Below are 15537 nucleotides of genomic sequence, written 5' to 3' on the forward strand. Positions count from 1 at the left end.
TTGTTTGTCATGTTAAATCTTTTTCTTCCCCTTCTTATGGTTCTGGTTCATACGATTTCCATTGTACAGTCGAACCTTTGAACAGCTTAGTTCTCAAATGTTTTGGCTTCTGATCGCCGCAAACCCAGAACTGAGTGTTCCGGTTTGCAAACTATTTTTGGAAGCTGAACGTCCAACAGGGCTTCCGTGGCTTCTGATTGGCTGCAGGAGCTTCCTGCAGCCAATCAGAAGCCGTGCTTTGGTTTCTGAACATTTTGGAAGTCAAACAGACTTCTGGAATGGATTCCGTTCGACTACCAAGGTACGACCGTAATCCTAATTGCTTATGGAAATACCAACATCCACCAGCATAATGTCTAAACAGCAAGTCTGAAATCCTAACCCCACATACCTGGAAGTAAGTCCCACTGAATTCAGTGCAATTTGCTTCTGAGGAGATGTGGTTAGGATTGTGCTGTAAATATTGCTTAACTTTTATTTGGTGAAGGGTTGCATTTAGTGGTTGCCTAAGCAGAAGGCAACTCATGCAACAAATCTTTCTCCTCTTCCTATGCAGCTCACTGCTGAAGCAAGATCCCTTTGCTCAATTCTGGGCACTTCCCCTGTATGACACAGCCCCCACTGTTCAGCCCATCCACACCAAAGGTTTGAGGGTTGCTGGAGGAGGAAGGGATGAGAAAGATTGGTTGCATGGACTGCCTTTCACTCATGCTGCCAATATCAATGCCAAAAGAAAATAACTTATTTGACTTATTTCTAACCAGGCCTTTACCTCACTTACAAAATGGAAGAAATACTTTCAAGGCTATAGGAAATCCTGTGTTTGCCAGGAACTTGCTAACATTTCCGGAGCACACAGAGAATTGCCAGACAGGTAAACATCATGGGAACAGCAAAACTGGGAATTATAGTGTGCTCTGATAAGTTTAGCGGCAGCAATTTTGAGAGGTATGAAGTCTTGTCTCTCTCATACACACACACACACACACACACATACACACAATATTTTATATATATATATATATATATATATATATATATACACACACACACACACTATCATCTTCTCAAGTTTCCTCTCTGAAAAATTGTTCATTCAAACTCATGAGAGCTGGACTAGAATGAGTAATTAGAAAGTATCATTAACAGAATGATCAATCATAAACTGAATGATCCCTAATGATGATTTTATTTTAAGCAGGGTTTAAAGACACATTCTAGCCTTTGCACCTTGCTTTTTATTAAAGAATTGGAGAGTAATGGACTTCCACAAATTCTTCCCATTAGTGAACTCCCCCCGCCCCCAACTAAAAAATACTGGGGCATGATTAGAAATTTTTAAAAACTTTATGTTGTTTAATAGGATTTTAGAGGAGTACTCAACCAAGCGCTTCCACTTTCACAAGGTATTTGGGTTACGGCCCCTAAATCTATTCTGCAGGTTTCTCCAATGCTCTGGGAAAGATTAGGGAAGGGTAAACAAGACACCAAGAGACAGAAGTTCTGTTGCGCAAGTAGAAATCCTTGGGCAAGCAACAGCACTTCATCGGATATTGGCCGTAGGCTACAATTTTATCCACACTTACCTGGGAGTAAGCCCCCTTGAACTCAGTGAGACTTAGTTCTGAGTAGACAGGTACAAATTGCACATTAAGAAGCTACCAAAAGAAATAAATACCGTATTTTTCGCCCTATAGGGCGCACTGGCCCATAGGATGCACCTCATTTTTTGGGGGGGGGAATTAATTTAAAAAAATTATTCCCCCTCCCCCAGCCGCGGGGCTGGGGCGGGGGAAGCCCAAGCTTTCCCAGCCCCAGAACAGGCTGCTATCTGCAAGCCTTGTGAGCCCGGCGGAGGGCGCCCCGTGCTCCGCACTGCAGGCTGCCGCCCGCAAGCCTTGCGCGCCGGGGGGGAGTTCCCCTGGGCGCTGCAGGCTTGCGGACACCTGCGCGAAGCACGGGGGGTCCTCCAGAGGGCGCCCCTTGCTCGGCGCTGCAGGCTGCCGCCCGCAAGCCTTGCACGCCCGGGGGGGGAGTTCCCCCAGGCGCTGCAGGCTTGTGGACAACTGCGTGAAGCACGGGGCATCCTCCGGAGGGCGCCCCATGCTTCGGGCTGCAGGCTGCCGCCAGCAAGCCTTGCGAGCCCGCGGGAACTCCCGCTTGGTGCGCAAGGCTTGCGGATAGCTTCCTGAAGCCTGGAGAGCGAGAGGGGTCAGTGCGCACCGACCCCTCTCGTTCTTCAGGCTTCAGCGAAAGCCTGCATTCGCCCCATAGGACGCACACACATTTCCCCTTCATTTTTGGAGGGGAAAAAGTGCGTCCTATAGGGAGAAAAATACGGTAATCAATTCTTTAATAAAAACATTTGCTCTCCAAATGTTAGTTGACAGATTCATACTTCCTAGCCACATGACTATCAGAGGTAACATTTCAACATAATTCCAGCTGGGATTTTATAGCTGGAATTTAGTAGCAAGACTGAATAAAAAAAAATCCTGCCCTCCTGCAAGAGCACCACATTCACTTGATTCCAGCTTTCCACTAAAAATCATTCTAATGATCTGAAAAGTGTTCAGATTTATGTCTGCTTTCCAAAACTACAGCCATCATGAATATCCCTCCTTTCTTTGAATTTCTTCTTTAAGAAATTTGGAGAGCAAGACAATTAAAAATTCATCACCTCTTGCAAGATTAATTTCCCCAAATATCTGGCCATATTATTTAACTGACACTAAAGTATTAGACAAAATTAAATGGTCCCTTCTGTATCAAACTGAAGATTTTCAATGTCAATTCCATTTTTAAGACATGGATCAAACCTTTTTCATCCACATCAATTGATACTATCATTGTTATATTCAGTTTTGAAACCATGTACATTGTATGTTATGCTTGTTACTTTTGACTTGTATTATACTAGTTGTTGGGAGTCAGAAGTGGGGAGAGTGCTATTGCGCTCATGCTCCTTGCAGGCTTTCCATTGGCATCTGGTTGGCCACTGTGAGAACAGGGTGCTGGACTAGATGGGCTCTTATAGTAGCAGTAGTTCCCCATCTAGTGTAGCATTTCAGAGTTCCACTGAACTATGTCAAAATATCAGCGCTGTGTTCTGTATTTATATTCAGTCTTATAATGGGTAGATGATAAAGGAAACAGTAGTTTTGTATAGAGGTTGGAATTCTAAACATTAAAGTCTCATTATTTCATTTACCTTTCTAGTGTTTGGAATGCTTTTAGGAGATGCCATTATTATTGACAATTTGGATGCTGCCAATCATTACAGAAAAGAGGTGCGTATTGCCACTTTAAATGTTTCCGTTTTGTACATACATGAGAAAGGCAGAGGCAGAATAGAATTCAGCCGTGCTTCTTTGATACTTGCAACATATACAAGTCTCAAACACCTCAGGGCTTGCCCCGTTTTCTGAAGTTGCTTATGTTGTTTTGGGGTTCACTTCAGTGTGTCAGTGTTGTTAAAATTACGTGTTGCATGTCACAGACTTGCCACATATTTATTAATGAATATTAAACCTATCTGTACAGCTTGTTAAAAACACATATTGCCCAGCATTATTGACAAGAGACGGAGAGAGAATTCGTAGCAATGGAAAGTTTGGAGGTCTTCAGAATAAAGCCCCTCCCATGGATAAGCTTCGAGGAATGGTTTTTGGAGCACCTCTTCCGCAACGATGCAAAATTCTCTCTGAACAGATAGGTGTGTTCAAAGCATAATATATTAAATAATTATTTGTACAGCTTTTCTTAAAATTTTACTGTGCTTAGAAATTCAGTCTGACTCTTAACTAAATATACTTGGCATTCAATACTGCTGCTGAAACAACTGCAATTACTAAATGAGAATCTAGTGACATTAGATTCTGTTAGCTTTCTTGCATGTGTTTGAGTTTGCAACACAGCCCTTTCGTACAGGCAAATCATCACAGATTAATGAAAAATGTATTCACATAATTGGTAAATAAAACTTTGTAAGCAATTATTTTGAAATGAATCATGAAATATTGTCTTCCATTTTCAATCGCTATTGTATTTTAATATTCTGTTGGAAGCCACCCATAGTGGCTGAGGAAACCCAGCCAGATGGGTGGGGTATAAATTATTATTATTATTATTATTATTATTATTATTATTATTATTTGCATCAATAAGCATAGTTAGAGATAATGTGACACTTACAGCTCAGTTTTCAAATCTAGGACTTGGTGGCATTGTGTTGATGGCCTAGTGCAAGACTCCAGGTTAGGATATTGTGCAGATTCTGTACCAGTGCAACAAGATGTGATGCCCATTGCCAAGTGCAATGATGTGGGATTGAAAAATTTCCACTACTAGAATTCTGTGCAAAATTCCCCTTTTTAAACTCCATAGTGAGTGTTCCTAAGACTGTATCTTAGATTCACTTTGTTAATCCCCACCTCAGTCAATTATTTTCCTACTGGAAACACATTAATGTATTTTATACAGCACATAAAATCAGTTTTGTTCCGTTAATTTAAGACAGATAAACTTGTTAAATCTGAAATCCATCAGTGTTTGAGACACTGGGGGGGGGGGATAATGAAAACCCGTATCACTGCTTCTGTGACATTATAGTTCTCTGGCAGGATATTGTCCTAAGTGCCTTTGAAGTTGGGTGGGCCTCTTGATTGTAATAAACTTTTAAACAATATAGAGTTTGTGTGTTGGAACAGAGCAATTTAATCTCCAAAACTGTGTTTTTAAGGCCATATCATAAATTACCGTGTTCTTATACAGATATGATTTGTGTGTAGTTTAAATGCAGAATAAATAAAATGTTAATGTTGATAGGTACATTTGTTACAAGTGTTCCTAAATCAGTGGTGGGAAAACTGACCAGCAGGCCTAATTCGGCTTGCCAGGCCTTGGAGACTGTCCCACCTAGTGGTTCGGGCAAATCGTGCACACCTTTCCTGCATCTGATTTCATATAGTAACATCAGATGCAGGAAACTTCAAGTTGTGGCTAAAATTAAGGTGAATCAGGAGTGCATTGTTGATTCTTCCTTTGCAATTGAATTCAAGCCAGGTGATGAGATCCTAAAGTCATGCCTGCAAAGTAAAAATATCCCTTTACCTTGCACAGCAACAGAAAAAGGTGCCAAATTCAAAAAGTGCTGGCTTTTTAGTTCAAAAGAATTGACTGTGTGCTTAGAGTGCATTTCCAATTCTTCCTTTGAATTGCTTGCTAGAGTTTAAGCCTGGAATGCAAAGAATCCTTTGCAGGGGCTTGCTGCAAGGATCTACAGAGTGCATCCATTTCTGCCCAAAAAGAAGGACTTGCTATTTTCTGCAAGGGTCTTCCTTTGCACCTGATTTCATATATGACATCTCACCCACCTGTTAAAATGCCTGTGAGGTGGTGGAGCTCAGAATCTAGCCCACCAGCTAGATCCTGCTCCCCCACCCTGTCTAAACACATGCAGTTTTCTCTAGACTACAATGATATATATTTATGAAATTCATTATGTTTGAAGAATATTTTAGTAACCTTTTTTTTTAAAAAAAAGTTACGCACACAATTTCATTGTTATCCTGTCCATACTTATCTAGAAGTTAGCCACAGTGAGTGGGGCTTAATTTGTGAGTAGATATGTGTGGTACTGCACTGTTAACAGCTTTACTGTCTGTTATTTATTGCTACTGTTCTTAAAACTTTTGGCCTTGTGCCTTACTATCCTATTATTCTTTTACATGTTAGATCTCCTTCGGCAGTACCAGAAAGCAGTTGCATGGCTTACTGATAAGAAGACAGACCTTGATTTCCAGGAGCAATTATATAATAGTCCAGAAATGGAAAAAAAGAAAGAAGAGCTTGCAGACCAGGAAAAAAGACTCAAGTCAATAGAGCAGGAATTGGGTATGTTACTCACACGTTCACTTTCACATGATGGAGTCGAAAAGTTAACCATTCTAATTATATCAGAAACTCATTCTGGGAATTTACAATTTCATAAAGGTATTCTAATTTAACTGCGTCAGATTTATCAAAATTCTGACTACATTTTAAAGATGTGAGCTTAAGCTTAAGAGAGCCAGTGTGGTGTTAAGAGCAATAGTCTTGTAATCTGGTGAACCAGGTTCGCGTCTCCGCTCCTTCACATGCAGCTGCTGAGTGAGTTTGGGCAGTCACACTTCTCTGAAGTCTCTCAGCCCCACTCACCTCACAGAGTGTTTGTTGTGGGGGAGGAAGGGAAAGGAGAATGTTAGCCACTTTGAGACTTCTTCGGGTAGTGATAAAGCGGGATATTAAATCCAAACTCCTCTTCTTCTTCTGGTATGTATGTATCCTGATACAGCATTCTAACATAACATATTTATAATATATAATGAGATATAAAATTGGAAACACAAGTAACAACAATTGTATAGTTCTGTTTTTCTTTGGTGACATTAGGAAAAACAAGTGGGGCCTCCAACAAAATGTTACAATGCGGAGCACTCTGATTCGTGTTCCAGCAGTCCTTCCAATGCCACTATCTTCTAGGATACCTCATGCTCCTCCCAGTTTTCTAGTTTTCCTCCATGCAGAAAGCATTGGTTTTTGACCACAGCCTCCTTTGTCTTTGTGGGGCTGCCCACTCTCTTTCCACCACCCCACTACCCCCCAGGAGAAGGAGAGGCATATATGTGGCTATATGTACATAGGATGCATGTGTAAGAGAGAGGGAAATTCAAAATATGTCCACTGGTTCAAAAAGTTGAGGGAAGGAGGTTGGTATCAGAGGAAGTGCCCCCTCTGGCCTATCTTGTGAGCCCAGTTTCACAAACACAAGGTCCTTTCTGCAGGAAGGGAAATTGTGGATTTATTTGCAAATAATTACTTGTGGATAATACTCTCAGACCTTGAACTACATAGTTACTTTTTGTATTAGCTTTAAAAATCTAATTTGTGCTTGGTATGCTTGTGCCTTTTTTCCTGAAGTTATATGTACTAGATTTGAAAACAACAGTAATGTTTGTGATCTTCATAGGCATTACCTCATCTGGTCGATGCTCCAAATCTTCAGTTCACATGGAAGAACTTGATACATTTGACAATCCTAGCCCTCCAAAAAGAATGCGGAGAGAAACAGCAAAACGGTCACTCAGGTTTGTTTGTGAGATTCTAAAGTAGTTGGTTGTTTTTTAAAAACACCCAGTTTTGTGGTGTTTTTGCATGAATATGCATGTACAGGGAATATCCTACAACTAACTGATTCCACCTGACAGTGGTAGTAATACTGCATATCTTTGCATGAGGGTAAGGAAAAGGGGAAAGGATAACTACAACAAAAACCTTGCCTGATATTTGTATTACATTTATGCAGTTTCTAAAATGACCTGTGCTTATTTTTTGTAGTCCAGAAGAATGGGTATCATCTCCTCCCATGAAGAAACAGCAGCAAAGAGCAACAAATACATCAGATGTTAATGGAACAGCCCGAAAAAAGAAACCATAGACTATAAACAGATTTCTTAAAAAGTAACTGTATATTGAAATATGTACAAGCTGGGGGAAAATAAATTCATGTTAACCACCTTTCTTGTATACTTCTAGAGAAACGTTGTTTGTAACAACTGTTAAGCTTTATTTTGTATAGCTTTTTCTATGGTTATTAGACTTCAGTATGTGGAAGTAATAAATATGCTTTTTTATTTATGATAACACATCAGATTTTACAATAAAATGGCTACAATACTACAGATTTTTCTATTACTATATAAGGTTGCAATTTAGATTGTTTGAATGTGTTCCCTAAGGGTTTTTAAAATAAAATAAAGTGTTGTATCCATATGTAAAGTCCCTAAGCACTGCCCCCATTAAATCTGTGGAGAAGAGCTGAACTAAAATGATTGATAGACATTCTTATGCTTTTATTCACTACTTGTATGAAAGCAGTTAGAGGCATTTTTCAAATATGGTCAAACTTGCTACTACTCCAGATGCAGACAGATGCCACTGATTGGGGATGAGCAGCAACCTGACACATGGATACTACTATCTGCCAAAGTAAGTAACTTGAGTATGCTAATTGTTCTAAATTGGCCACTACTTTCCAGAGACTGGGGGATATATGTTAAAACACAGCTTACAAGTCTCATCTGGCAGAAGGACCACTGTCTCCTGCAGTGATGAAACAAGGGCCTAAGTGCAGGTTGGGGAACCTGTGGCCCTTCAAATGTTGAACCACAGCTCTCACCATCCCTGGTCATTGGCTGTTCTGGCTAGAGTGGATGGGAGTCCAACGGCATCTGGAGGACCACAGGTTCCCCACCCCTGGGCCTAGTGGGTTCATTTTAAGAGAACTCTCAAGCAGAGAGTATCTGCCAGGCTCTCTAAAGCATAACTGCCCTAGATGCTGCAGCTAAGCCTGCAAAATTATGAGACTCAGATCACATCCATCCCAAGTCAAGAGTGAAGAGAACAATCAGCAAACCCCTTCAGGGTCTCCTGTGAGCTACAGCAGCAGAATATAGGAGAACAGTCTGGTGGGAAGTGGTACACATCCCAGCCATTGAATGCCAGGCAAGGGTGAGAGGGTGATTATTCAGTGATTCTCTGAGAAACCTATTCCTTTGTATAAACAACTAGAGAGAAAGGGGAAGGTGGGGAGTTAAGTGAAACCCTCAAATGCGCAGAGACAGTCAGGTACTAACCACTCTAATAAAGGAAGATATCCTGGGAACAGCAGGTCTGTTCTACCCATATTTTCAGAGGTGGAGTGTTCTGTTCGATATCATCTGGACTTCAAAAGAGCTGGTAATTTTGCTGCACTGCAATTATATTTTTATGAAAGATTACTAGTTTGATCTTCATAGAGTTATAGTTTTCACGAACTATAGTAGTATTGTCCTAAATTACAGGGTTTGGTGTTTTTAAGTGTGGGCAATACTAACTTTCGGTAAAGCTAGTTGTTAGTGATTCTGTGCTCTGTACTAATTCATAGAATGTTAAGAGTTGGAAGGGATCCCAAGAGGCATCTAGTCCAACCCCCTGCAATGCATTAAAGGATTCCATTAAAGGAATCTGAACCAAGCTGAAGTATCCACATTGACTATATGAAGTCCCAGATTTTAAATACCGGTAGTTTACATATTGAGGACGCAGGTGGCGCTGTGGGTTAAAGCCTCAGCGCCTAGGACTTGCCGATCGAAAGGTCGGCGGTTCGAATCCCCGCGGCGGGGTGCGCTCCCGCTGCTCGGTCCCAGCGCCTGCCAACCTAGCAGTTCGAAAGCACCTCCGGGTGCAAGTAGATAAATAGGGACCGCTTACCAGTGGGAAGGTAAACGGCGTTTCCGTGTGCAGCTCTGGCTCGCCAGAGCAGCGATGTCACGCTGGCCACGTGACCCGGAAGTGTCTCCGGACAGCGCTGGCCCCTGGCCTCTTGAGTGAGATGGGCGCACAACCCCAGAGTCTGTCAAGACTGGCCCGTACGGGCAGGGGTACCTTTACCTTTTAGTTTACATATAAGGGACGCGGGTGGCGCTGTGGGTTAAACCACAGAGCCTAGGACTTGCTGATCAGAAGGTTGGCGGTTTGAATTCCCACGACGGTGTGAGCTCCCCTTGTTCGGTCCCTGCTCCTGCCAACCTAGCAGTTCGAAAGCACATCAAAGTGCAAGTAGATAAATAGGTAACGCTCCGGCGGGAAGGTAAATAGCGTTTCCGTGCGCTGCTGTGGTTCGCCAGAAGCGGCTTAGTCATGCTGGCCACATGACCTGGAAGCTGTACGCCGGCTCCCTCGGCCAATAAAGCGAGATGAGCACCGCAACCCCAGAGTTTTTCATGACTGGACCTAATGATCAGGGGTCCCTTTACCTTTAGTTTACATATGTGAAGCTCGGGGGACTTCTTGCTCAGTCTGAGAAAGCCAAGCAGACAGGTCTGAAAAAAGGCTGCTTTACACTAGTTGTGCACAACTAGAGCTGAACTGAGGCCTTTATTATCTCCTCTATACCCATTCTGAGGCTATCTGCTATCAGATTATACATGTGAGTCGCAAATAGGCTTAGTGTGTCAATTTGTTTTTCTGGTGCACATGTTTGGTAAGTATTTATGTAGAAGCCGAAACACCAGATTTCTGTCTTAAGGAACTAATAATTTAAAAATTGAAAGTAGGAAATGCAATAGAAGGAAATAATTGGGTAAATACGTGCTGGTATAGAATCCCAAGAATCCAATGTTTTATTTTTTCTGCTACAAATACAAGGCTGAAAATGTGTGTTCAAAATCTATTCAAATCTTGAAAGCCAGAACTTGAGTAGGTCTCTAATGGCAAAGATTCTAGAGTTCCTCCAAGAGTCTGTTCCAAATATGTTTAAACTTTAGCTGGTAAGCTGGGTTTTGTAAAGATGACGACTCTGGGGAAAATCATTCACAGAGCAAGTATTCCTTAAAAAGACTTAAAAATTAATTCACTTGCAATATGCCCATTTGCTCTCTCTTTCTCTCTGTGAAGATTAGCATTACAAATTGTGATGGAGAACTCAAAGGGAGTTCAAGGAACTAGCCTCCTGAAAGTGTTGTCACTCAAGATGCTTTTCCTACATCAACACAGTGACAACACAGGGCCAGACATTAAAGATGTGTATGTGTTTCATAAATCTTTCAAGATAACATTTGTGAGAGCAGTGGAGCAGTTAGGTAATTTTAGACTCTACTTAATGGTCTTAGGACCTCTTTTGATGATAGTGCTTTACCCACTGCCTTGTGGGACATCTTCATGGGGAAAAGGGCTAAGGAGTAAACCCTACACAAATCCAGAGTGGAGTACCAAGGGTGGTTTGATGGAGTCTTGTATGCCTCCTTCCGGCAACTCCTGCAGCCAAGCTGGTCCCAAATGTATTGCTTTCCTTTGGACCATATTAGTGAGGCCATGGGGAGGGCAGTTGTTATCCAGGCAGCCCAGGACCTCCATATACACTGCTACAGCTTGCATCCCAGACAGAGCCATAGCAGGTGCTGTAACCTTCCAACAGTGCGTTTTATTCTCAGAAGGTTTTCTTACTCTATTTGTGCAAGTCTATTTCAGAACATGCTTGTTATCTCTTGCATGCATGTTAACTGTTCATGCCACCTCTCTCATTAAGACAGCTATTCTGAAGACTGTCAGAGCATTCATTAGGTTTCAAGTATGCCATATTATTAGTGCTGCCAGAAACCATTATTTTTGACATCTGGAGAAGCACTCTGGTTTAATTAAGAGAACAAATGAGGTGGCATTAGTAACCTATATTAGTCAAGACAGTTTATATATGTTCTGGGGAGAAGTTATATCTATGTTAACTTTTTTCTCTGCAAGTTCAAACTATTATCCTGAGCATAGTTTGCAGCTTTAGAGCCAGTGTTGACAGTCTTGCATTATTCACTCAAAACAGCAAAGGGAAATATAATGAGTGAATGTGAAAAACCTAGACTGGGTCTCACAGCACTTGAAATTAATCGTTACGCCCTGAATCATATTAAGACCACTGTAAGGCTTCTGTTGCTCATTTCTGTGCTCAGATCAGTCTTCCAGGATCCTGGAAATGAAGGACTGTAGGGTTTTCCATTTCTGGTACCAAAAACAAGTTCCAAGGTTGAACAGATTTTCCTGGAAAATGGCTTAAAATGTAGCCATCTGTATAGATTAGTCTAAATTAAGGCACTTGCTCTGTATAGAGCTACACTGTTGTTACCAGTCATTAAATGCACTGCTTTGCAGGCAGTCATGACTGCTTAAACTTGTGTTTAGTGGGATAATACTCAGAGGGAAAACACAGAAACAAAGGACTCCTGAGACTCGTGAATGACAGCATCTGAGTAATGAAGTCCATATGATTGCTGTCGGAAGACAGTTTGCCATTTATGGCAGCAATGTATATCCCAGGCTTGTATTCAAGAAGACAATTAAACCAACTCACGTAGCATTCCTACTGCCATGGAATAGACTTTTTATTTTAATAGCAACACAGAAATAAGTTTGGCAGTCATATAAATATGCAAGGCTTCACTGGAGCCAAGTCTCAGCCCCAGCACATATGAAATAGCATATTAATGTATTTGTGTGGGTATCTCCTGCTACAGAGGGCCAGTGTCCTAACATGCCCCCAATCTACCCACCCACCCTTGAAGCAAACTATGCACCATCTAGGGATTTCTGGGAACGGACTCTAGAAAAGTCATATAGTGAACAGATGCAGCCTTCCCCCTCCCCCCGAATACAACAGGTGCAGCTTTTCTTGTACCTGCAGAACAAGCTGCACCTGTCAAAAATCTACCACAAAGGGAGAGAAGAATGGTTACTCTCCTTTTTCAAAAGACGTACCACTGATTCACGCCACCCGAATCTGGGTTTGGGGAGAGTTACATCTATGCTAACACCTCTTCTCAGTTTTATAAATCAAAGCACTGCCAACGCAGCCTATACATTTTCCTGTCATTTGTCCAAACGGCAATGCATGCCAAAATGCATGCATGCATGCCAAAAGCCAAAGCCATGCTGTATTTAAATTCATATCCCAAACTGCCCCGATAGGAACTTTTCATTTTGTATCTTCATCACCACCACCACCATCACCACCACAACAATAATAAATGCCCCTTCAGGTTTAACAGTAAATCCAAACAGAAAGCCTTTTCATCACATGTGGAAAACATTTAGTCAAAGATCTTGGGAACACTCCCAGAAAATGGAGCTCTACTTATGTGAGGCAGCCAAGAATGCCTCTCTCTCAGACGGCCTTTGCCATTTGAGCACAGTGCTGTAAACATTTGTTTATTCCAGCTTCTATTTTGCCTCTTCCTTACACTTCAGGCTGTTAATTGTCTTTTTCAAAAAAGTATTCCAATAAAAATACTATGCCCAGCTAAATGTGTATATAAAATGTAGAAATTAAAATGATCACACACTTGCTTAACTTAAGATGGAAAAGGCCAACTCAACAACAGCAAATGTTTTACAGCACATAGGTTCAGACTCTGAAGAATCTTCATATATTTATATATTATATCTAGCATAAAAGGTAAAGGTAAAGGGAACCCTGACCATTAGGTCCAGTCACGGGCGACTCTGGGGTTGTGGCGCTCATCTCGCTTTATTGGCTGAGGGAGCTGGCGTACAGCTTCCGGGTCATGTGGCCAGCATGACTAAGCCGCTTCTGGCGAACCAGAGCAGCACACAGAAACACCGTTTACCTTCCCACCAGAGCGGTACCTATTTATCTACTTGCTTTGATGTGCTTTCACTTTGATGTGCTTTCAAACTGCTAGGTTGGCAGGAGCTGGGACTGAGCAACGGGAGCTCACACCGTCATGGGGATTCGAACCGCCAACCTTCTGATCGGCAAGTCCTAGGCTCTGTGGTTTAGACCACAGCGCCACCCGCGTCCCTACATCTAGCATAGTCTTACCTAATTAAGTTTGTATAACAGCTCATCGGTGACATCTAAGGCTGGGATTTTCTTACTATGCCCAGGAACATCTTTTCTGCCCTACACCAGAAGAAGGGTTCTGGGGAACTTGTTCATTACTTTGTGTCAATTTAGTCAGTTGTATCAAATATATTATCCTGCATTTATTCTCGGATTCTCCATGGGCAGGGGGTTCTACAATAGCAGCAGCTACCTAGAACACTAAGGGTGCAGCAGACTTCCACTTTTCTCTCCTCCTCCTCCTTCTCCTCCTCCCTTGTCCCCCCAAACACCTCCCCCAAAATCTGTTCTTATGGGTTGGGGGACTCTCTCCAGCAGATTGGTGGACCTGAAGTGGCAGGATGGGAGGGGGAAAGCCCTGTTGCAACCACTGGCACAACATTGGATATTACCCTACATGTCCACATTAGTAATGCAAAATTATTTTATTTGCTAACTTTTACTAGTATAAAAATAACTGGCATAATCATGGTACAAAGTTGGGATTTCTTTTTGCACAACCATAACTCATACAAAATAACTGCAATAGCATTTTTAATATATATGTCAACTAATGCAGTTAGGGAATGTGTAGCAATGCAGATGTTGCTGGACCCCAACTTTCACCAGTCCCAACCAGCATGGCAAATGGTCAAGGATTATGGGAGCTGTAGTGTAACAGCATCTGGAAAGTCGCATGTTCCCCACCCCTGAAATAAAGAGAAGCAGAGTTTGGGGAAATTGTGTTGTTTTTTCCTCACTTATGTCCCTAAAGGGTGGAGAATGAAGCTTAGGCAGCAGTTGGCTTATTTGATGTTTTGTTACTTCATTAAAAGGAAGCAATTGACAGTTCACCAGTTAATCTCACTTTCTGGTTGTACAAACACATTTGCCATCTAAGGCGGGAAAAACTTGGTGGCAGAATCAAAATATGTTTTCGAGGTAATTTTTAGCACAGCTGAAACAGATGTAACTTGATGTGATATTAGATCAAGCCAAATATTTTCTATATAAAGACATGTCAGTGTTTCCTGTTATTTTGATTAAGTCACTGTTAATATTTGGCACTTAGTCATTCAGATTAGAACATAGCAACGACCTCAGTAAATGCATTATTTTCTCTTGTTGCTTTGCAGTAATGGAGAGATATATGATTAATTTACTAGTCTTCAGGGATGCAAATAGTTTTATTTCCTTTCAGGGTGTATATGCATCAGTCATAGTCCATGGCAGCCTTGTCTAACCCCATGACCTCCAATTCCCATCAGGTCCCAACCAACTTGCTTATCACATGCCTGCTGGCTGAGGCTGATGGGAATCAGAGTCCAGAACATCTTGAGGGCACCAAAATGGGGAAGGCTATGGCTCTTTCGGGATTAGACTAGATGCTATTGTCTTTTCTCACCAGGAAGAGGTCTTGAAGCATCCAGCAACTGTTCACTGATATTAAGTGCAATATACTTGCAGCTGTAAATCAGAGCCCAGCAGAGTATTTAAAATATGTTTCTAACACTATAACATGCCATTGTTGTTTTTATAAAGCAACTCTGGACCCCTGTTAGAACACTCTAGAATCACTCTAGAAAAGTTATTAAATAGTTCAGTAGTTAGAAACATTGGCTGTCTATAGCAGGCATGGCCAAACTTGGCCCTCCAGACATCTGAAGACAGCCCTGTTTAGGGAAGCTTTTAATGTTTGATGGACTATTGTATTTTAATATTTTCTTGGAAGCTGCCCAGAGTGGCTGGGGAAATCCAGCCAGATGGGTGGGGTATAAATAATAAATTATTATTATTATTACTCCAGATGTTTTGGGACTACAATTCCCGTCATCCCTGACGACTGGTCCTGTTAGGGATGATGGGAACTGTAGTTCCAAAACATCTGGAGGGCCACGTTTGGCCATGCCTGGTCTATAGCTTCATCCTGCCAAGTGGTCAGGAATATTTGAGTCCCCCAACAGGTGCACTGGGCTCTGATAATGACCCGTGTAGGGGTAGCACGGCTGCCTGCATCCCCTCTGTGAGGGCTAATCGCCTCCCTTGGCCTAAGTAAGCAGCCTTCCTTTATTAAGCAATATTTTGGGGGGGGAACGCTTGCTGAGTTGCGTAAGATTGTTCTTAGAAAA

The 15537-nt window shown here is 41.8% G+C and overlaps 1 protein-coding gene across 1 annotated transcript in view; it reads left to right on the forward strand.

Annotated features, from left to right (window-relative positions):
- SMCHD1 (structural maintenance of chromosomes flexible hinge domain containing 1) overlaps nucleotides 1-7719 on the forward strand; it is a 69003-nt gene extending 61284 nt beyond the window's left edge. Inside the window, exons 43-48 of the mRNA XM_083748298.1 lie at nucleotides 765-874; nucleotides 3220-3290; nucleotides 3544-3715; nucleotides 5737-5895; nucleotides 7010-7127; nucleotides 7378-7719. Coding sequence (XP_083604424.1) covers nucleotides 765-874; nucleotides 3220-3290; nucleotides 3544-3715; nucleotides 5737-5895; nucleotides 7010-7127; nucleotides 7378-7477 — 730 coding nt within the window. The 3' untranslated portion in view covers nucleotides 7478-7719. The remainder of the gene's footprint in view (nucleotides 1-764; nucleotides 875-3219; nucleotides 3291-3543; nucleotides 3716-5736; nucleotides 5896-7009; nucleotides 7128-7377) is intronic.
- The last annotated feature ends 7818 nt before the right edge of the window (nucleotides 7720-15537 follow it).

This window comes from Podarcis gaigeae, assembly GCF_964106915.1.
Source record: "Podarcis gaigeae genome assembly, chromosome: 7".
In the NCBI taxonomy this organism is placed as follows: Eukaryota; Metazoa; Chordata; class Lepidosauria; order Squamata; family Lacertidae; genus Podarcis; species Podarcis gaigeae.